Source organism: Bacillus rossius, chromosome 8 (genome assembly GCF_032445375.1).
Source record: "Bacillus rossius redtenbacheri isolate Brsri chromosome 8, Brsri_v3, whole genome shotgun sequence".
Taxonomy (NCBI): Eukaryota; Metazoa; Arthropoda; class Insecta; order Phasmatodea; family Bacillidae; genus Bacillus; species Bacillus rossius.
In genome coordinates, this window is record NC_086336.1 from 23,654,619 (window position 1) to 23,677,225 (window position 22,607).

General features: G+C 36.8%; 1 protein-coding gene across 1 annotated transcript in view; it reads left to right on the top strand.

Annotated features, from left to right (window-relative positions):
* Positions 1–22,607, top strand: part of LOC134535587 (very long chain fatty acid elongase AAEL008004-like) — a 274,418-nt gene that overhangs the window by 246,737 nt on the left and 5,074 nt on the right. The window contains exon 8 of the mRNA XM_063374800.1: positions 6,230–6,427. Coding sequence (XP_063230870.1) covers positions 6,230–6,403 — 174 coding nt within the window. The 3' untranslated portion in view covers positions 6,404–6,427. The remainder of the gene's footprint in view (positions 1–6,229; positions 6,428–22,607) is intronic.

Genomic DNA, 22,607 nt, shown 5'->3' on the forward strand with positions numbered 1-22,607 from the left:
CCAGCTCTTTAGAAGCAAACCCTACCAAGATACAAGGACAAATAAAGGACAGGTGACGACATTGTGACCTAAAGTTTGAAACATGTACCGCAGTGGTGAGACAGTAAGTAAAAATTTCATTGGACATGATTTCGAATATTGGCTTTTGATTATGGATGGGTCGTATCCCAAATTTCTCGAATCCTAATCACGTGTTTGAATTCCAGAAATTAACTCGAATACACCCGACAAATCAAAATTTAGGTATTAAAGGTGACAAATAAAAGTACTATAAAAAATTAACTTTTGTGTTGAAAAATTTTACACTTTAAGTGATTGTTTCACGTACTACGTTTACGGAATCAACACAAATTGTAATTTGATTTATTAAATTATATGTTAAAAGTACGATATCTTGAAGCATTATAATAGGATAGGCATGAAGAAAAATTTTGACCTAGTAAACATTAGGGGATATCAGTGTTGAATTTTTAAATTTCTTCACTTATTCATCGAATCTTTCTCCTCGAACATGGAAGCCTTCTAATACACCAGTATTTGATGTTTGTTTGGCCCATCCATATTTTTGATTTTCCATAGGTTCGCGAAATCATTTATTACTAATGGCCATGACAGAGTCCTGTCCCACATTCCTATTGTGTGTTAGTCTATGATGTTACCGTCTATAATGACGTCGCAGTCATTAGAAAGATGCGTTGTAGAACATTTCTTCCTTCCTGACACGGCGGAATCCGAAAAGCCGAGTTCATTAATTTATTAGAAGAAACTCTATAACAATAGCACTCAAAATTAAAACTTATGTTTCAATAATAAAATTTATTGCATTATTAAAGAGTGAAAATTTCTTAAACGGGTGTTGTTACAAGAGTTTTTAGATATTACAATTCAGTTGACTAATTAAAAAAATTACATGCATCAATAATCCCAATGGCATCTCTGCAGATGAGACGGTAAAGCCAACACAGTATTATGACGTTAAAAATATTTACTTTCTATGCTTCGAAGACTCGCCGTTGCTATATTTTGGATTTTCAACTCATTTTAGTTTGAAATGTCACCAGCAAGCCATAGTTAAATTAAAAATTAGTTTGAAAATAACTCTGTGAGCGAATAAATTAACCCAAAAAATATTTATATGCACTAATTAAACTATGTTTTGAAAACAAAACTCCGACAATCAATTCCCCACCTTGGCATCCGTGACGGAAGGAGATAGGAAAATATTTCTCATCGCGATAGTCTGTTGTACCCGCGAATGCGATTCCAGCCAGTATCTACCTGTTTGCAGTTTCAACAAATTTGAATTGTGAGTGTGGCGCGAAGACCATTAAATGGACCCCACCCATTAGTTTAAATAATTAACATAATTATTTCTAACCTCAAACTACATGATTATTTATATTTTTAAATTGTAGTATTTTTTTATATTTTAAAGAATATCAACGTTACTTTCAAGGCACCTAAACAGAATACTTGACTTAAGACATTTCGCCCTCATTTGCTGTCTACATAACGATTCGGTAGGACTCAATCGTTGATGTACCAGTCGTGTTTTTTTAAGTAAGTAGTTACTGTTTTTAATTAAAGGAGTATACTTTTCTTAAGAATTTTACTTTTACATGAAAGCCTTTATCTTAATATATTTTTCTACATAATTTCCATCAATATTAAGGCACTTATCCTATCGTACAACCAGCTTTTAAATCCCATTTTAATAAAAGTCTGCCACCTAAATTAACAAAAATCATAAGATAACGACGAAATTTAAAAGTCTGTTCTCTTTTACTATTTCATCAACTTTCTGCACAAAATCTTCAGTAATTCCATAAGGTCACCCACTTCTTTCCTCGTCATGAAAATTCTTGCGGCTATCTTTAAGAGCTCTAACCCATTTTCATAACATTGCATTATTTATAATATTTTCTCCATACACTTCACGAATCTTAAGTTGAATTTCAGCCACTTTCCGAATCACAGTGAGTATTTCACAGTTGGTTGTATTTTCAAGGGGGGGCACATTTAAAACACTCACAAACAAACTTAAACACGGTGAAATGTTTCCTAAATGGCGTCTGTGGCTTGTCAACAGATGTAGGTACACATGCCGACCGCAGCACTGTAGAGGCCGAATTTCAAAACAGTATGTACTTAAAAAAGAACCATCGTGTTACGCAGTCATTCACGGTACACAGCAAGGGCAAAAAAACGCGCTCAGAGGTACCGCAAGAAGCAGGCGCTCGCTCTTGAGGTATTTCTTCCGTCTCCCGTCTCCCGAGAAAGTATGAGTGAGAGGGAGAGAGTGTGAGTTAGGGAGAGGCAGTATTCGGAGTCACTGGGTCAACTGACACGGCCCTCTCCTCTCTGCCGGAGGCCTCCTCGGACGGACCACACCTGCTCCTGTGTCTATCTCTCGCTTTAAACCATCCCTCTCGCCGCCTTTATTCGGTCCCGGCGACGCGCCTTCCTGTTCGACCGGTCGACGTCGCCTCGCTGGAATTCGCTGTTTCGTCACGGCGGGAATTTCTCATCCTGGACGGGAACAGCTTCTTAGAGCGCACACTGCGGTCCCAAATGTCCCCATCACACTGTCATATCACGGGCTCTCTGGGTTTTCTGAGCTGTCCTAGAGAAGTGATAGACTCAGATAGGCGCTTTCACTGTTTGCTGTTGGGGCTTCGCCAATGAGTCTCTGAGTGTGTTAGCTGAATTTAAAACTATATACTAGCTCTGGCTAGATTTCTAGGCGTATAACAAATTCTGCACTAATAACAGTGAAACAGCTACCAAATTTTCGCTTCCCGCACCATCAAATATGTTTTCTCAAATAAAGATGGAGATTTATGACGTCACCGAAAACTCCACCAGTGCAGCCACGTTAATACAAATGCCTATCAGTCTAATGATTTTTGGTCTACTACCGCGTCCCCGGCAGAACGAGTGACGCGTCGCTGCCCAGGGTTTGATTCCCATCAGAATGATCTTGGTCGGCGACCACCCCAAGCGACCCGACGTTCTCGGGCGTCGGGTCGTCGACGAGGCTTGACGCCGCACCTCGGGGTGAAGGCGGCAGGTGAACGCCCAAGGACGGAAGACTTTGTTCCGCTTCTTTCAAACCTCGGGGAGAGAGCGCCTTTGGCAGTGTCTTTATACTCCGTGACCCGCTGCCCTGGCTTGAGGACTGTCGCCGGCTCCGCTGAGTTGCACTCACTGTTGCGACAGACTCCCTGCAAGACGTCTGCGCCTCGGCAACTGACCGTGGCGTGAACGCCTTATAACAAAATGTTTCAAATATGTGTGTACCTTAAAAGTTTCCTTTCCCTCGATCTGTAATTGTTTTTACTCCCAACGCACGTGGTGACAACGTACCTTTTTAGTATAGTTCATGGTTTATTTTTAAACATTGTTTTCAAATTTATACGAGTTTTTGCTTCCACCAAAACAACCACCTGGAAATAAACCACACCTCATTTATTTTAAACATTATTTACGAAAATAATATGGGTTTCGTGGTTCGTTCCAAAAATCGTAAAAATAATTCTACACCCAAATTCACAAAGTGTAATTTCTAATTTTAATATTAAATTAATTTTTTTCCAGATATAACTGTATTGATTAGACAGTGTAAGCAAATACACTACAAACAAACACCGGGCAGCTCCAAGATTTTTGTTTGAAAACCTCGCGTTCTGGTTACGACAGTCTGACCGATGGCAGACGTTATGCCCTACATTTACAATTTATTTGTTTAATACATGTGGTACCAACATTATGAAAAAATTATTGCAACTTTATTTTCTCTTAGAATTTTTTTAAAAATAATTATATAATTATTTGGTGGGAACTGAAACTCCAATGTTTTAATTTTACTGAAACGATTTTAATTATGTTGGACAATGTAAACTTTATATATGACAACTTATTCATGAAAGGTTTTTGTTATCTCACCTTTTGCCGCTAGGTTATAATTCACACTCTCACCTGTGTTGTTAGTATAGAGGGGTCCGTTCATAACTTAGGCCTGTGCGAAGCTTTGACTAAACGAATAATTCTAAGCTCTTTTCATTAATAGATTTTTCTTCGCCAGAAAATCTGCTATTGGTTTTATTTAAATATTCGGTTGTGATGCAAAGCTTCGCGTCTAAAGCCAAGCTTCGCGTTTGTTACAAAGCTTTAAATCATTGAAATCTTAAGATCTTAAGAGATCTTAAGTTTTTTTGTGTTGTATATAAAGTTGATTACTTAAAAAAATAGGTTTCTCTGTTTTTACTTTATGAATGTCCAATATTTATATAATGCGAGGTTACTTTAAAATTTTTATTGAATGACTTCCTGCAGTATCCGGCGCTGCCAGGACTGAACAGAGGGTGAAAAAATGTCCGTGAGTTAAAGCTAAATGTATAACGCTATATGTCAGTGTGGTAAAACTAGAGAAATGACAATTACAGTTTGTATGTCTATTGCCTATGATTTTCTTTTACCCATGGCCATCGGTTGAACGTATTAGAAGTTAATGCTCTGCAGCGCCAAGTATCGGCGAGTTACAAAAAAATGGATATGATGAAAACCTTCTCCATGGAAAAACACTTCGATGAGCCATCTTTTATGTCTATGTTTCAAACGGTGTTGAAGTTGTTGTAGTTTCACAAATATCTCTGGATTTAGGGCACGACTTATGGGTTATGGCACAACGGTAATTGATTTCATTATCAGAATTTCCAAAGAAATAACTCTGAAGAAATTTGTAATCACCATTCACTGAAATTATAACAATGCTCCTGCACAATGGTGAATTTGTCCTTGAATCTGTAAAATCCAAAAAAAAAAAAATATTACTTGATTTATGAGCCTTGGTGAAACTTTGTATGATGTGTTTGTGTATGTGATGTGTGGTGCAGTTGAAAAATAATTTACCCTTAATGTTGGGTTGAAACTTCGTTCTTCGATAATACTCGCCCAAAACGTGGTCATTTGAAAATAATTGTGGTTCCTTTGTATATTCTTGCTAGAAATGCTTCGATAGAGGTTCTGGGCCAGAAAGCAATGATGCTAGTGACTCTGGTAGTGGTTTTAATTATGTAAATTTGACCTTTCCGCTCGCACAACATAATCCTTCCGGTTCATGTGAAAATCTCAAAGCATTGCAATGTCGACAAACAGTGCTCATTGTTCAGAAGTTGACTGATACGTCCGGGTCGTAAATGATTGATGGATCATATCTGAACGCGAAACGTTTATGTCGTATTGTCACGCTTGGCTGTCTGTTTTGTCGCCGTTCGAAATTATTTTGTGAGCAGGCTCCAACTGAGCGAGCCGAACTCGACTGTATCCGTTGTTCTGTATTCATAATGGATCGGTCTTGAGAAATTCTTATTCAATTTTATTCCAAACGGTTTCTATGCTCTTCATCTGTCACATTTATAGACGAGAATTTAGTTGGCTTGCGTCTCTGACCAATATTTCGATGCCTTACTGGTGGCATTTTTACCAATTAACTACGAACTGAGATAAATTGAATGTTCCATTTTAATATTTTAACAGATATGCTATTGTATGAAAACATGTTACCGTTTTGAATGCTCTGATAAAGCACTGAAATATTCAATGTTGAATTTGATGATTTTTAAGGTTATGTTATGGTAAGAAAATATGTGACGGTTTTGAATGCACCAATAAAATGACAACCCGTGATTAAAAACTGAAATATTTAATGCGGAATAGATTGTTGTTATAAAAACCTGTGACAGCAGAATTCTCAAATTAAACGAATTTTTCATAATTTTCCGGTGGATTTTCTAAAATTTTTCTTTCATACAAACCGTTGTCTTGACAATTACGAATACAAAAATATAACAACTAGGCCTATATCCGTTGAGCAGTTCTCAAGTGATGATATTTCATACATGTGGCTAATGATTTATATATATGGCCCAAATTGTTAATCACTATATCGGTTCATATATTTTAATCGTGGACGATTATTATATCTATTTTTTTTACTTCAATCCTGTATTTCTTAAATTAAGTGTAAAACATCTTCCCCAAGAAAAATATTCTCAATTCTATACGACATTGCGAATATTTAAACATCCGATTTGATATTAGCTTCACATGAAAAAGCTCGTATTCGCACAGGACAACGCCCTGGCCCTGCCCACACCAAAGCTGGTATTCTCACAGGCTTACGCCGTGGCCCCGCCCACACCAAAGCTATTGTCTTCGGTGCCCGCAGCTGCAGTTCGCGCTGGTGTTCATCCACTCGGCGCAAGTACTCATCTTTGACTGCGGCTACCCGAAGCTGGTCGCTGGCTTCCTGCTGCTGCACTCCGTCATCTTTTTCGCGCTTTTCCTCGACTTCTACCTGAAGGCCTACAAGAAGCGCAAGAACCTGCAGAGAATGCAGTGACGTCTGCCGTCTGCGGCTATGCGGGTGAGTGCCTTCGACAGTTCAAGTCAGACATTCCAATTATCGACGTTTGTGCATGTTTTGATTTTTCTTTTCGTGGTTTCATTAGTAAAATTCAAGCATGGTTTATATTATTTTTAACGTATCAGAAATATTTATGTTTCATTACAGATATTTGTAAAATTGTTTATTTACATGAAAAAAAATTATATCACTACAAAACAGTGTTCGCAGTGATTCTGGGGTCGTATTCCTACCCGATCAAATCATTTATTCCTTGTGTTTTCCAGTACCTTCAATAGTAAGTTATTGGTAAACCGTCCATGTAACAGCTTTCCACATTATAGGCATGATACAACAAAATAAAGTAAAAGAATTGAATATTCGATTACCTTTTCCATGTTTAAAAAAATTTATGCTTGAATCAAACTGAAATGAAATAACAAATTATGCTTCATTTGTTCTAAGAAATACTTAGTGTTATCACTACAAACGCTCAAAAAAATAAAAAATAACCATAGCCATGCGTTGTTCGAATCAATAATATATTTCGTGTATTATTATTGACTATTTCTTGGCAACTGGTTTACACAGGAATCTTTTGTAAAACGACAAAAAAAATTTTGCGAGTGTTACCATGCTGTTAATAAAATAAACATTTTTCAATTATTTTCTACTGGGAAGGGACGATTTTCTTACGTCCAGGCAATCGAAAATAAAGATAGAGTTTCCTTAGGTTTCCCTCCCGACATTAGAACACTTAAAAATCGTGAATATTTATGAATTCTGGCTAAATGTGTTGTTTTAAGTTTCAATTGCAAATTTCACGATCAAGCGGAGAAGTTCTGATATAAATCGGTTAGCGAAAAAGAGAATCAATAATTTACATTATGAGTTATGAAGCATGTTTTCACAAATTTTTGAATATAGACTGCAAATGGGGTTAAAAAAACCGGTAAGTTCGGTTTTATAGTAACAAAATAACATTCTGTCTTTAAAGGGGTGATATGGTGTTAATTTATTTTATTAAAAGCAAATATTAATTAATGTTAAAAAGAATGTTTATAAATAATAAACATTAAAAAAATTCCGTTTCTTAATCATTGGTTTTCAATATTTTACCCATAAATTTGTATCAGGAATAAGTAGAATTTTAGTAGAAACGATAATTATTCAAAAGTACTAAATAAGTGGTAATAAACTTATTAATATAAATTAAATATCAATAAAAACTAGTTTTACATTCAAATTTTTACTATTTTAAATATATAATGGTAAAAATGGGATATGTTTGGTGCATTTAACAAATATTTAGTTCTATTTCTTCATATTAGCGCTACACAATTCAATGAGAAACTAAAAAAAAATATATATGTATTTTTTTTTAATTTCCTCTCTGTTATGTAGGAAGCGTGGAGAAGGGTTAAATATTATGAAGGTTATTTATTTACCCTAGGCATAACTAATAATATTAAAATTCATTAGAACGTTTATTTTTTGTAGTATTCTGTATTTAAAATAAACAACCGATTTTTTAAATTTAATAACAATATAGTATATTTAAGGTGAAACAAGGGGAGTATAATTTTAAATATTCTGTTCACATAGTCAAAATAAAAAAACAGTAATAATGTTAAAGGTGGAAAATTATAACTTCAATATCAATGTTTAGTATATTATTTAAAAGTGATTTCTCGTGAAATGAATAGGAAGAAAAAGTGATTTCTTCAAGGCAAAACTACCAATTATCACTGTCAAAATTTCAACTCACCCCTTATCTACAGCTGACATTACATTGAGTCTTTTGCAGAAGAACGATTGTAAATAATCACATTCTTGAAAATTGTACAAAATCAGCAATATCCTTAAATTGGCGCAAGCCAACCCGTGGGTAATTCTGATAGTATTGTGTAAACATATTCATACCCTCTACCTACGATGACATAATTGGCTTACAAATTGTGATCAGATCGGTTAAAATCATTTGTTCATACGTACATTCATTTTCAAATGATATAACAAACAACTTCTGTGGTATATTTGGATACTGCGGTGAGTAGTATATAATAGGGGCTCCGGAAACTGGCTTCTGGCTGTGGAGCGGGGAGCCGAGCCACATCTCTGACGTCACGTCCATCTCTGACGTCACAGCGGCCATCTTGGATGACCTTGACCTTGACCTTTGACCTTGACCTGGAATTTGATCCTCAAAAATCGCCAAAAATGACCAAAATTGGGCAAAAATTGCCCAAAATTCCTCAAAAATCGCCAAAATTTCAATTTTTTTGAAACAAATTTCCGCCAAAAAATCTCAAATAATTCCACAGTTCAAAAATTAGGATTTAGAAAATCCTCAAAAGTCGCTTTGCCCTAGAAAAAACGAAAACTCCTAAAAGCGGCTTAAAACTCCTAAGAGCTAGCCGCTTATAAGCCGCCGACCTTGAAAATAAGGATGTCATGGCAGCCATATTGGATGATGATGTCACCGTTGCAAATTTTGTTACGGCCGCCATCTTTAACTTTTTTATTTATTATCCGATTTTAATGAAAAAAATTTTAAAAATTATAAAAAATCCATTTAATAAAAATTTAATAAATTATTTATAAAAAATGTACTTTACGACACGGAGCTCAGAGTCCTCGGTTCGAAACCGGTGAGGGCAAAAAAAACTAAAAATGACATCCGATCCTTCCCTCGTGGAGGGCGCTGGCATACTGACTCCCACCACTTTTTTCAAAGCATATATATTCACCTAGTATGACGTCATGTCCGCCATCTTGTCTTCGATGCTGGAAGCCATCATCATTGTATCGTCGGCTAGAGTGCGCTGACGCCATGTTAGTTTAACTCTTACCCGCTAGAGTGCAGTAATCATTTATTACTAAGGTGCCCGCCATCTTGAAATTTGGCCGCCATCTTGAAAATCCGTAATTATTTAGCTAGAAATTCGGGAAAAGTTCCAAAATTTATTAAATAAATTTGCAATCAATATACTGTTTAACCCGGTCAGTTCCTATCCTTGGTTCGACCCCTGGCCGATACAAAAAAATTAAATATAACATCAATTTAACTTAATAGTAACAGGTTCGAGGAATTAAATACCGCAAGTTCTTTTACAAACAGAATATTTATTACATAATTTCTATTCTACTACAGGATCACTTACGAAAGCTAGTAAATTTATAATCAATCATTTAGTTCCGCATCGGTGTGAAATGACTTATTCTTAGCTCCAATCGGTTTATACTAGAGAGAGTCCAACCAGATCCTTTACTGACATAGTTCTCCTCTTCTTGACAGAGTTTCTGGATACCGTGTTTAACAGTTTGCTTCACATCGTTAGAACTGTAAATTACTGTAGCCGATGTCTTGAATGCACACTTTTTCACTTTGTCATCTAACGGATATGGCTTTCCATATAGACAGTCCAACCACAAGTTATATTTTAATGGTCCGTTTGTTGCTACGTCATCAGTAAGCTGATTGATTATGTCCTGTCTGATATCATCAAGAAAAGTACAAATATCCTTCGACTCACCGAACGTATTTAGATAATAGTAGTCTTTCAACGTTCCACGAAATGCAGTCTGCGCCAAGTAGAAGCCATTATCGTTCACTTGTAATGCTCCGAACACAGTCTTAGGTTTAGGTCCATGTTCAGTCGTCATAGCAATCGGTTGCTGCGCATCTGTTTTTTTGATTGTACGCTCACGAGCCTTCAATCTAAAGCGAGGAGTCGAAATATCTGCAGGTAGTTCAGCAGTAGGCACACGGACTTCACCTTTACATATTTTCGCATGTCGTCGCAAACTATCAATTCGAGTAAACCATTCATGACAATCATCACATCGAAACTTTATACGAGAAGGATTCTTTTTGCATTTGCTCCGCTCATGTCTTCGTGCATCATGGTAAAATGTGAACGACATATCACAGTAGCTGCAAGGATACCGTGCCGATGTAGACGAACCTTTCAGACCCGATCCAGATATGGACGTTGCAACAGTAGTACCATTTCCAGGCATACTCTTATGAACATCGACGCATCGCTGTTGCACCGAAACCTTTACTTTCTGCCGTGCAGCAGGACCTTTACATGTCTTCATGTGCGTTTTCATATTATCTTTTCTGGCAAACTGCTTATGACATTTCTCACAAACAAACATTTTACGATATAGGTTCTTGGCACATTCTCTCTTCTCATGCCGTCGAGCATTGCTGCTGTTTGAGAAAATCTTGTCACAGTAACAGCACCGATGTTCGTTAGTTGTTGTCGATTCGGCATCCATTGAAGTCTCCATCGAGGGCGAAACGAAGTTCGTCGAGTTTTCCTGCACAGCCAGCACTACCGGGATTAAAGTCTCTTCTGCTGGTGGTATCGCGTCTGTTGAAATCTCCTCCAGTGTTGTCGACGTGGTTGTCAACGGAATCTGCTCCTTCTCCGTCGTAGCTGTCGTAAAGGTTCCCGTAGACGATGCTACAACCTCCATCGAGTTCGACGTTAAAGTCGGTAAAGATGCCATCGAGTTCGCAAGAACAGGTAATTACGTGATTAATGCACCAGAAGAAATAAACTAGGTGATCCTTACACCGCCGACGTCAGTAACAAACTGAGCGCCCTGCTGTCTAGGACTCGCTTATATACATGCACCGTATGGAATAATACGCTAGTCAAATCAAGAAACATCTACAATAATACTAGAGTCAAAACAACATTAAAAATAGAAGGACCATCAACAAAAAGGAAGCACATTCTGGAAGCACAATAAAAAAAAGGCAGCACATTTGGAAGCACCGACAACGAAAAGGCAGCACATTTGGAAGCACCGACATCTAAAAGACAGCACCGCCATCGAAAAGGCAGCACATTTTGGAAGCACCGACAACGAAAAGGTAGCACCGTCATCGTAAAGGCACGGACCGCAAGTCCGGGTCATGTCAATATCAGACATATAGACCATGAACACAGTACACACAGGAAACGGATCGTACACACAGTACACACAGGAAACGAAACGTACACACAGTACACACAGGAAACGGATCGTACACACAGTACACACAGGAAACGAAACGTACACACAGTACACACAGGAAACGGAACGTACACACAGTACACACAGGTAACGGATAGTACACACAGTACACACAGGAAACGGAACGTACACACAGTACACACAGAAAACGGAACGTACACACAGTAAACACAGAAAACGGAACTTACACACAGTACACACAGAAAACGGAACGTACACACAGTACACACAGAAAACTGAACGTACACACAGTACACACAGGAAACTGAACGTACACACAGGACACACAGAAAACGGAACGTACACACAGGACACACAGGAAACGGAACGTACACACAGTACACACAGGAAACGGAACGTACACACAGTACACACAGGAAACGGAACGTACACACAGTACACACAGGAAACGTAATGATCACACATACAGTAGCGGAAACACACACAGGCTTAGTTGGAAATCAGAATACAAGAAATAAAAACATTAAATTTTTACTTTTAATATTTTATTACTTCTCAACATTACACAAATACAAGTAAAAGAAGCCATTATTGTATGTAGCCAGCTTTCCTCAGTTCTTTGAGTATGAAGGATATTTCTTTGATGCACGGATAGTTTCCTGCACAAAGCGAGCCATGTAGAAGTCTTAGCCGGTCAACCAATATGTTTGGATCTTTCCATGAAGTGTAATCATTCTCTTCTACCACCATCTTCCTTGCACCTTTATAATAAATATTATGATCTCTGGTGTCTTCCGTTTTACCACCAACCTCAGGGTAACTTTCATGTTTGAGATGGTGATCATCACAAGCTTGATCAGATTTATTTAATATATCACGTCGTCTCCATCGTTTCGGTCTCAGGACACCGCCACATTCTTCGATCTTGGCAGCTTTAGGTGCTTCATCATAGTCTATGTCTTTGTCAACAGCCTCAGAGTCACTGTAACAATCACCGTAGAAGGAATCGTCTTCACCCAATTTACCGTAATAATTCGATGTTGATGATGTTGAAGTGTCTTCATCGTCTTCATGCTTCCTTTTTAGGAATCCATCATTTTTACAAAGTAGGAAAGATCGACTTGAATTCGGCTGGAATATATTCTCACTTTTCACGTTAAGGATTCTTCCATTGTCCTCATTCTTCCGTAAATCATCAACCTTCTTCAATTTAAGTTCTTTGTCGAGATCGGAAGAGCCAAGAAAATTATTGTCGTAATGCAGATCACTCTTCCTTAGGCTAGTAGATTCATCATTGTCCTCTAGCTTGTACGCAGGCTTGGCGCTACAAGTTCTGCCATGTCTTTTTAGGCTCTCTCTCCGCGTAAACGACTTGCTACATCGAACACAACTTATCATATTGCGCAGTGGATTTTTAACACAGTCATTCTTCTCGTGTTGTCTTTTATTCTTTCTCAAGATAAACTCTTTACTGCAAAACTTACACCTATGTTCTTTCGATACAGCGTCAGATCCCAAATCGGAATTCATATTAGTTACTGAGACTAATGCCAGATACCAATTGAGTGTTTTAAATTAGATTCAATACTTAAATAGAAATTTTTTCGTATTTCATCAGCGAGAATTAATATATCTCATGCAAAAGTACTTTATGCATGTAGTTCTGCTTTTCAACAACAGATGTCGCCACATGTTGCTTGCAGGTAAATAATATTTAGTTCTTTTATGCGGGATGCGGGATGCTCACTAACGATCGCAAAAGAAGGATGGCTTCGCTAGACTCCAAGGAAAAGGAAGTTCGTCTTGCATGTTGGTGCTCCACAGATGTCTCATGGTGAAATATTAATTTGACTGAGTAATGATATTTGTTAATTCCACCTGATAAAAATATTGCAAGTTTTGATTTAGTAGCAGAAATTATCGAATTAAATGTAACTCCAAATAAAATGACATGTCTCATTAGACCAAAAAAAATCCATGCAGAGAGCGGTTTCTCAGAATAGTCAGAAACACTTGAAGAAACCACAGGAATGATTGCAAGAACACGGGAAAAACCATCAAAATATTGTCAAGAATAATCAGGAGCACACTGAGAAAACCACCATAATATTAACAATAATAATCGGAAGCACACGGAGAAAACCATCATAATATTGACCAGATTAATCGGAAAGCACACAGAGAAAACCACCACATGTTTTCTTTTATATCATAAAATTACAAGAAAAAATATTTAAAAATAAAAATAAATTAATAAAAAAATAAAAAAATAAAAAAAATGCATAAACAGTTTCTGCTAGCTTGTAAACTTATCATTGTTGAGCAAAGATAGAGTTCTTGTACATAAACAGTTTCTGCTAGCTTGTAAACTTATCATTGTTGAGCAAAGATAGAGTTCTTGTACATAAACAGTTTCTGCTAGCTTGTAAACTTATCATTGTTGAGCAAAGATAGATTTCTTGTACAAGCCAGAAATTTATGCATTTTTTTTATTTTTTTATTTTTTTATTAATTTATTTTTATTTTTAAATATTTTTTCTTGTAATTTTATGATATCAAAGAAAACATGTGGTGGTTTTCTCTGTGTTCTTTCCGATTAATCTGGTCAATATTATGATGGTTTTCTCCGTGTGCTTCCGATTATTATTGTTAATATTATGGTGGTTTTCTCAGTGTGCTCCTGATTATTCTTGACAATATTTTGATGGTTTTTCCCGTGTTCTTGCAATCATTCCTGTGGTTTCTTCAAGTGTTTCTGACTATTCTGAGAAACCGCTCTCTGCATGGATTTTTTTTGGTCTAATGAGACATGTCATTTTATTTGGAGTTACATTTAATTCGATAATTTCTGCTACTAAATCAAAACATGCAATATTTTTATCAGGTGGAATTAACAAATATCATTACTCAGTCAAATTAATATTACACCATGAGACATCTGTGGAGCACCAACATGCAAGACGAACTTCCTTTTCCTTGGAGTCTAGCGAAGCCATCCTTCTTTTGCGATCGTTAGTGAGCATCCCGCATCCCGCATAAAAGAACTAAATATTATTTACCTGCAAGCAACATGTGGCGACATCTGTTGTTGAAAAGCAGAACTACATGCATAAAGTACTTTTGCATGAGATATATTAATTCTCGCTGATGAAATACGAAAAAATTTCTATTTAAGTATTGAATCTAATTTAAAACACTCAATTGGTATCTGGCATTAGTCTCAGTAACTAATATGAATTCCGATTTGGGATCTGACGCTGTATCGAAAGAACATAGGTGTAAGTTTTGCAGTAAAGAGTTTATCTTGAGAAAGAATAAAAGACAACACGAGAAGAATGACTGTGTTAAAAATCCACTGCGCAATATGATAAGTTGTGTTCGATGTAGCAAGTCGTTTACGCGGAGAGAGAGCCTAAAAAGACATGGCAGAACTTGTAGCGCCAAGCCTGCGTACAAGCTAGAGGACAATGATGAATCTACTAGCCTAAGGAAGAGTGATCTGCATTACGACAATAATTTTCTTGGCTCTTCCGATCTCGACAAAGAACTTAAATTGAAGAAGGTTGATGATTTACGGAAGAATGAAGACAATGGAAGAATCCTTAACGTGAAAAGTGAGAATATATTCCAGCCGAATTCAAGTCGATCTTTCCTACTTTGTAAAAATGATGGATTCCTAAAAAGGAAGCATGAAGACGATGAAGACACTTCAACATCATCAACATCGAATTATTACGGTAAATTGGGTGAAGACGATTCCTTCTACGGTGATTGTTACAGTGACTCTGAGGCTGTTGACAAAGACATAGACTATGATGAAGCACCTAAAGCTGCCAAGATCGAAGAATGTGGCGGTGTCCTGAGACCGAAACGATGGAAACGACGTGATATATTAAATAAATCTGATCAAGCTTGTGATGATCACCATCTCAAACATGAAAGTTACCCTGAGGTTGGTGGTAAAACGGAAGACACCAGAGATCATAATATTTATCATAAAGGTGCAAGGAAGATGGTGGTAGAAGAGAATGATTACACTTCATGGAAAGATCCAAACATATTGGTTGACCGGCTAAGACTTCTACATGGCTCGCTTTGTGCAGGAAACTATCCGTGCATCAAAGAAATATCCTTCATACTCAAAGAACTGAGGAAAGCTGGCTACATTCAATAATGGCTTCTTTTACTTGTATTTGTGTAATGTTGAGAAGTAATAAAATATTAAAAGTAAAAATTTAATGTTTTTATTTCTTGTATTCTGATTTCCAACTAAGCCTGTGTGTGTTTCCGCTACTGTATGTGTGATCATTACGTTTCCTGTGTGTACTGTGTGTACGTTCCGTTTCCTGTGTGTACTGTGTGTACGTTCCGTTTCCTGTGTGTACTGTGTGTACGTTCCGTTTCCTGTGTGTCCTGTGTGTACGTTCCGTTTTCTGTGTGTCCTGTGTGTACGTTCAGTTTTCTGTGTGTACTGTGTGTACGTTCCGTTTTCTGTGTGTACTGTGTGTAAGTTCCGTTTTCTGTGTGTACTGTGTGTAAGTTCCGTTTTCTGTGTTTACTGTGTGTACGTTCCGTTTTCTGTGTGTACTGTGTGTACATTCCGTTTCCTGTGTGTACTGTGTGTACGTTCCGTTACCTGTGTGTACTGTGTGTACGTTCCGTTTCCTGTGTGTACTGTGTGTACGTTTCGTTTCCTGTGTGTACTGTGTGTACGATCCGTTTCCTGTGTGTACTGTGTGTACGTTTCGTTTCCTGTGTGTACTGTGTGTACGATCCGTTTCCTGTAAGTACTGTGTTCATGGTCTATATGTCTGATATTGACATGACCCGGACTTGCGGTCCGTGCCTTTACGATGACGGTGCTACCTTTTCGTTGTCGGTGCTTCCAAAATGTGCTGCCTTTTCGATGGCGGTGCTGTCTTTTAGATGTCGGTGCTGCCAAATGTGCTGCCTTTTCGTTGTCGGTGCTTCCAAATGTGCTGCCTTTTTTTTATTGTGCTTCCAGAATGTGCTTCCTTTTTGTTGATGGTCCTTCTATTTTTAATGTTGTTTTGACTCTAGTATTATTGTAGATGTTTCTTGATTTGACTAGCGTATTATTCCATACGGTGCATGTATATAAGCGAGTCCTAGACAGCAGGGCGCTCAGTTTGTTACTGACGTCGGCGGTGTAAGGATCACCTAGTTTATTTCTTCTGGTGCATTAATCACGTAATTACCTGTTCTTGCGAACTCGATGGCATCTTTACCGACTTTAACGTCGAACTCTATGGAGGTTGTAGCATCGTCTACGGGAACCTTTACGACAGCTACGACGGAGAAGGAGCAGATTCCGTTGACAACCACGTCGACAACACTGGAGGAGATTTCAACAGACGCGATACCACCAGCAGAAGAGACTTTAATCCCGGTAGTGCTGGCTGTGCAGGAAAACTCGACGAACTTCGTTTCGCCCTCGATGGAGACTTCAATGGATGCCGAATCGACAACAACTAACGAACATCGGTGCTGTTACTGTGACAAGATTTTCTCAAACAGCAGCAATGCTCGACGGCATGAGAAGAGAGAATGTGCCAAGAACCTATATCGTAAAATGTTTGTTTGTGAGAAATGTCATAAGCAGTTTGCCAGAAAAGATAATATGAAAACGCACATGAAGACATGTAAAGGTCCTGCTGTGCGGCAGAAAGTAAAGGTTTCGGTGCAACAGCGATGCGTCGATGTTCATAAGAGTATGCCTGGAAATGGTACTACTGTTGCAACGTCCATATCTGGATCGGGTCTGAAAGGTTCGTCTACATCGGCACGGTATCCTTGCAGCTACTGTGATATGTCGTTCACATTTTCCCATGATGCACGAAGACATGAGCGGAGCAAATGCAAAAAGAATCCTTCTCGTATAAAGTTTCGATGTGATGATTGTCATGAATGGTTTACTCGAATTGATAGTTTGCGACGACATGCGAAAATATGTAAAGGTGAAGTCCGTGTGCCTACTGCTGAACTACCTGCAGATATTTCGACTCCTCGCTTTAGATTGAAGGCTCGTGAGCGTACAATCAAAAAAACAGATGCGCAGCAACCGATTGCTATGACGACTGAACATGGACCTAAACCTAAGACTGTGTTCGGAGCATTACAAGTGAACGATAATGGCTTCTACTTGGCGCAGACTGCATTTCGTGGAACGTTGAAAGACTACTATTATCTAAATACGTTCGGTGAGTCGAAGGATATTTGTACTTTTCTTGATGATATCAGACAGGACATAATCAATCAGCTTACTGATGACGTAGCAACAAACGGACCATTAAAATATAACTTGTAGTTGGACTGTCTATATGGAAAGCCATATCCGTTAGATGACAAAGTGAAAAAGTGTGCATTCAAGACATCGGCTACAGTAATTTACAGTTCTAACGATGTGAAGCAAACTGTTAAACACGGTATCCAGAAACTCTGTCAAGAAGAGGAGAACTATGTCAGTAAAGGATCTGGTTGGACTCTCTCTAGTATAAACCGATTGGAGCTAAGAATAAGTCATTTCACACCGATGCGGAACTAAATGATTGATTATAAATTTACTAGCTTTCGTAAGTGATCCTGTAGTAGAATAGAAATTATGTAATAAATATTCTGTTTGTAAAAGAACTTGCGGTGTTTAATTCCTCGAACCTGTTACTATTAAGTTAAATTGATGTTATATTTAATTTTTTTGTATCGGCCAGGGGTCGAACCAAGGATAGGAACTGACCGGGTTAATCAGTATATTGATTGCAAATTTATTTAATAAATTTTGGAACTTTTCCCGAATTTCTAGCTAAATAATTACGGATTTTCAAGATGGCGGCCAAATTTCAAGATGGCGGGCATCTTAGTAATAAATGATTACTGCACTCTAGCGGGTAAGAGTTAAACTAACATGGCGTCAGCGCACTCTAGCCGACGATACAATGATGATGGCTTCCAGCATCGAAGACAAGATGGCGGACATGACGTCATACTAGGTGAATATATATGCTTTGAAAAAAGTGGTGGGAGTCAGTATGCCAGCGCCCTCCACGAGGGAAGGATCGGATGTCATTTTTAGTTTTTTTTGCCCTCACCGGGTTCGAACCGAGGACTCTGAGCTCCGTGTCGTAAAGTACATTTTTTATAAATAATTTATTAAATTTTTATTAAATGGATTTTTTATAATTTTTAAATTTTTTTTCATTAAAATCGGATAATAAATAAAAAAGTTAAAGATGGCGGCCGTAACAAAATTTGCAACGGTGACATCATCATCCAATATGGCTGCCATGACATCCTTATTTTCAAGGTCGGCGGCTTATAAGCGGCTAGCTCTTAGGAGTTTTAAGCCGCTTTTAGGAGTTTTCGTTTTTTCTAGGGCAAAGCGACTTTTGAGGATTTTCGAAATCCTAATTTTTGAACTGTGGAATTATTTGAGATTTTTTGGCGGAAATTTGTTTCAAAAAAATTGAAATTTTGGCGATTTTTGAGGAATTTTGGGCAATTTTTGCCCAATTTTGGTCATTTTTGGCGATTTTTGAGGATCAAATTCCAGGTCAAGGTCAAAGGTCAAGGTCAAGGTCATCCAAGATGGCCGCTGTGACGTCAGAGATGGACGTGACGTCAGAGATGTGGCTCGGCTCCCCGCTCCACAGCCAGAAGCCAGTTTCCGGAGCCCCTATTATATACTACTGCGGTGTATTTTACGTACAGCATATTAAAATTCACTAACAAGGTGCTATCAGAAAATTGAAGCTTTGACACTCAGATGTAAAAGTATACAGTAAAATAATATTTTACAAACACAGCAATTTTACAGCTGCACCTTAAATTATACAGGTATTAAGGGTGGTATATTGTAAAAAAAATATTCAATTTTAAGTAGTTTTTAATGTCTAACATCTAAGCTGACTGTATACTGCATTTAGTAGGAATAATTTCGCAAAGGGGACCATCTGTGGCAGTGAATATGTAAGCCAAAGGGACACTTTATATTATTAATCATTTTATGAATTTTAATAAGCAGGCCTAAAGCCAGGGTTTAGTATTATTTCAAGTCTTTTGCGCTTTTATTGGCGCCGTTTCATTACATAGTTTAACATTTCGCTCTGCAGATGGCTGCTCCGTCAGAGAATTCTAACGGCGGGTGCAGAAAATACGTGTGATTCGTGTGCAGAAATTTAGTTGAAATCACAAATTGCGTATATTTATTACGCTCGGCAATACTTTAAAGAAATTAACATTACTTTTTGTGTCCAAGTTTCCTTATAAGTATATATGCATCGTGAAAACACATTAATTTGCTCCTTACCAAGGTTAGTTTCTACACATCTCTGGCGAGTATTGAAAGATTTTCTCACAATATTTTTCGAAGCTTCATGTCACACTCACAACTCATGTTCGGAGAGTCACATGTTTCAGGTATTTGGGGTTCACATCTGTGGACTCGGTTCCCCCACCCATGATTACTCCAGTTTATGAATAACAAGACAAAAATCAAGTGGCTAAAATCCACTAAATACAGGATCGCAATTTGCTCATTGCATAACCATAGAAGATATACATCAATCAACAAACAAATATATACTAATATTATAAAGCTGAAGAGTTTGTTTGTTTGAACGCGCTAATATCAGGAACCACTGGTCCGAATTGAAATTTTTTTTTTCAGTTTTGGATAGTACATTTATCGAGGCAGGCTATATTATATTACATTATATTATCAATAACATTGAGGATCCTTACTAAAAGTCAAATTTAGAATAAAATGCGTTGGAGGGGGTTAGATACAACATGCAGTACACGTACGAAGTGTGTGTTGACAATGCCGCAGGCGCTAGAAGTTTATTTCCTATTGCCTATTAACATTGTTGCCACGCACTAGATGCCTTATCATTCTTAATTTTCCCATACATGAAAAAAACACCCGTTTGATATTAACAACGAAGCAATCAGTACCCTCATAAGAGTTCAATTAGTATTTAAATACTTTTTATCACTTTAAATCGCATACCTAAAATATTGTTTTTTTCCTATATCTGTGTTTAATTAGTTTTTTCTTTTACTGGAATTATTTTTATTATTTTTAATTAATTTTCATTTTTCGGACCATCAATAATATTCCTCTCCCGTTACAATTCTGACAAGGACTTGTATATATATAATATTCCTCTCCCGTTACAATTCTTACAAGGACTTATATATATAATATTCCTCTCCCGTTACAATTCTAAAAGGATTTATATATATATATATATATATATATATATATATATCTTTATATATATAATTCTTCTGTGCGTGTGTGTGTCACTGAACTCCTCCTAAACTGCTGTACCGATTTTAATGAAATTTTTTGTGTGTCTTCAGGTGGATTCGAGAATGGTTTAGATTCACACTTCAGTCCACTGGAAAAGTTTATTTAATTAATTTTTTTATTTATAAATTGTTGTTTATCTTTGGATGGTTGATCTTTGGTTGTGTAGGCTATTTATTTATGTGTTGTTGGTAATCTTTGGATGGATTCTATGTTTTTTTTTTTATTTTGTTGCATTTTCGCCTATCGGTTACTTGCGTCGTAGCTTAGTGTTGTTATTACATTAAAATTAAAATAGAATTGCTTATTGAGAATATTATATTATTATTTATTGAAATAATATTTTAAAGTGTAATTAAAAATATAAATTGTGCAAATCTGTAATGTGCAGTATTGAAGTGAGTATTTAACATGATTTTTCGTGAATTTTAATGATGTATACACTATACACGTGAATTCAATAACAATCAACTTAACCTACAATTTTAAATTGTCAGTTCTCATTTTATTCTATGAAACTTATGACGTATTGAACGCCTCTTTGAAAATAAAAATATAAGTTTGTAAAATAAATTATAAGATTATAACATTTATAGTGTAAAGCATATTATAATTGAAGTTTTATATTTCTAATTTATAGTTTATGTAAAAAAATTTAATTTTTAGATTTACAACGATTGAACAGGACAACGCCTGTCGGGTCTGCTTTGAAGTGTGTGTTCAGGTGGATTAATGAATGTTTAGATTCACAATTCAATCCGATAAATAATGTTTTTTAAATTAATTAATTAAACTAATGTTGTTGTTGAACTTTGGATGTTTTACATTGGATCCGGTAGGAAGCGCTGTGGTCGGGTTATCATATATTAAAAAATATTTTATTTTTATTTCAGTTCGACCCGGCAGATGACGCTGCGATTAGATTCAGGGAAATTTCCTGTAAATTTTCGAATTTAAAACGTTTGAACAGAACAACGTCGGTTGGGTCCGCTAGTATATATATATATATATATATATATATATATATATATATATATATATACAAGTCCTTGTCAGAATTGTAACGGGAGAGAAATATTATTGATGGTCCGAAAAATGAAAATTAATTAAAAATAATTTTAGTAAAAGAAAAAAAAATAATTAAACACAGAGATAGGGAAAAAAAACAATATTTTAGGTTTGCGATTTAAAGTGATAAAACATATTTAAATACTAATTCAACTCTTATGAGGGTACTAATTGCTTCGTTGTTAATATCACACATATATATAATATATAAGCTAAATACCACTCACTAACACACTCATCACGAGATCTCTAAAACTATACACCTGATTTACTTGAAATTTAGCATAGTTACTCATTTTGTGATGTAGACGCTCACTAAGAACGGATTCTGCGGAAATCCGATCCCAAGGGGAGTTTCGGGGGCGTAATATATCAAAATTTCCAGTTTTTGGTAGGAAATCACCATGGCAACGGCTGTTGCTTTGTTGATGCTTCATTTGTCTCTATGGCAACGACTATTTCATTGTTAGTGCAGTCCTCATCACCGTTTAAATTTTGTGGGTATTTTAAATATCAAATATTGCCCTTTTTTTAAAGTATATATATTTTACAGACTTAAAACTTCACAGTAATGTTCCTTATGTTACGCAGGATGACATTTTCCGAAAACTAGATCCCATGGGTGGTTAAAACCAGGCAACAGTGGGTACTTTGTCTGCATGAGAACAGGATTTTGCATTGTTCATGCCTTATGCGTCTCCATGGCAACGGGCATCGCGCGGCAGTGGCGTACCCACAAGGAGGGGCATGTATAATGAGCGGCGCAAGAGTGATCTGCCTGTAGACTGCCGTAGCCAAGTACGGGTACAT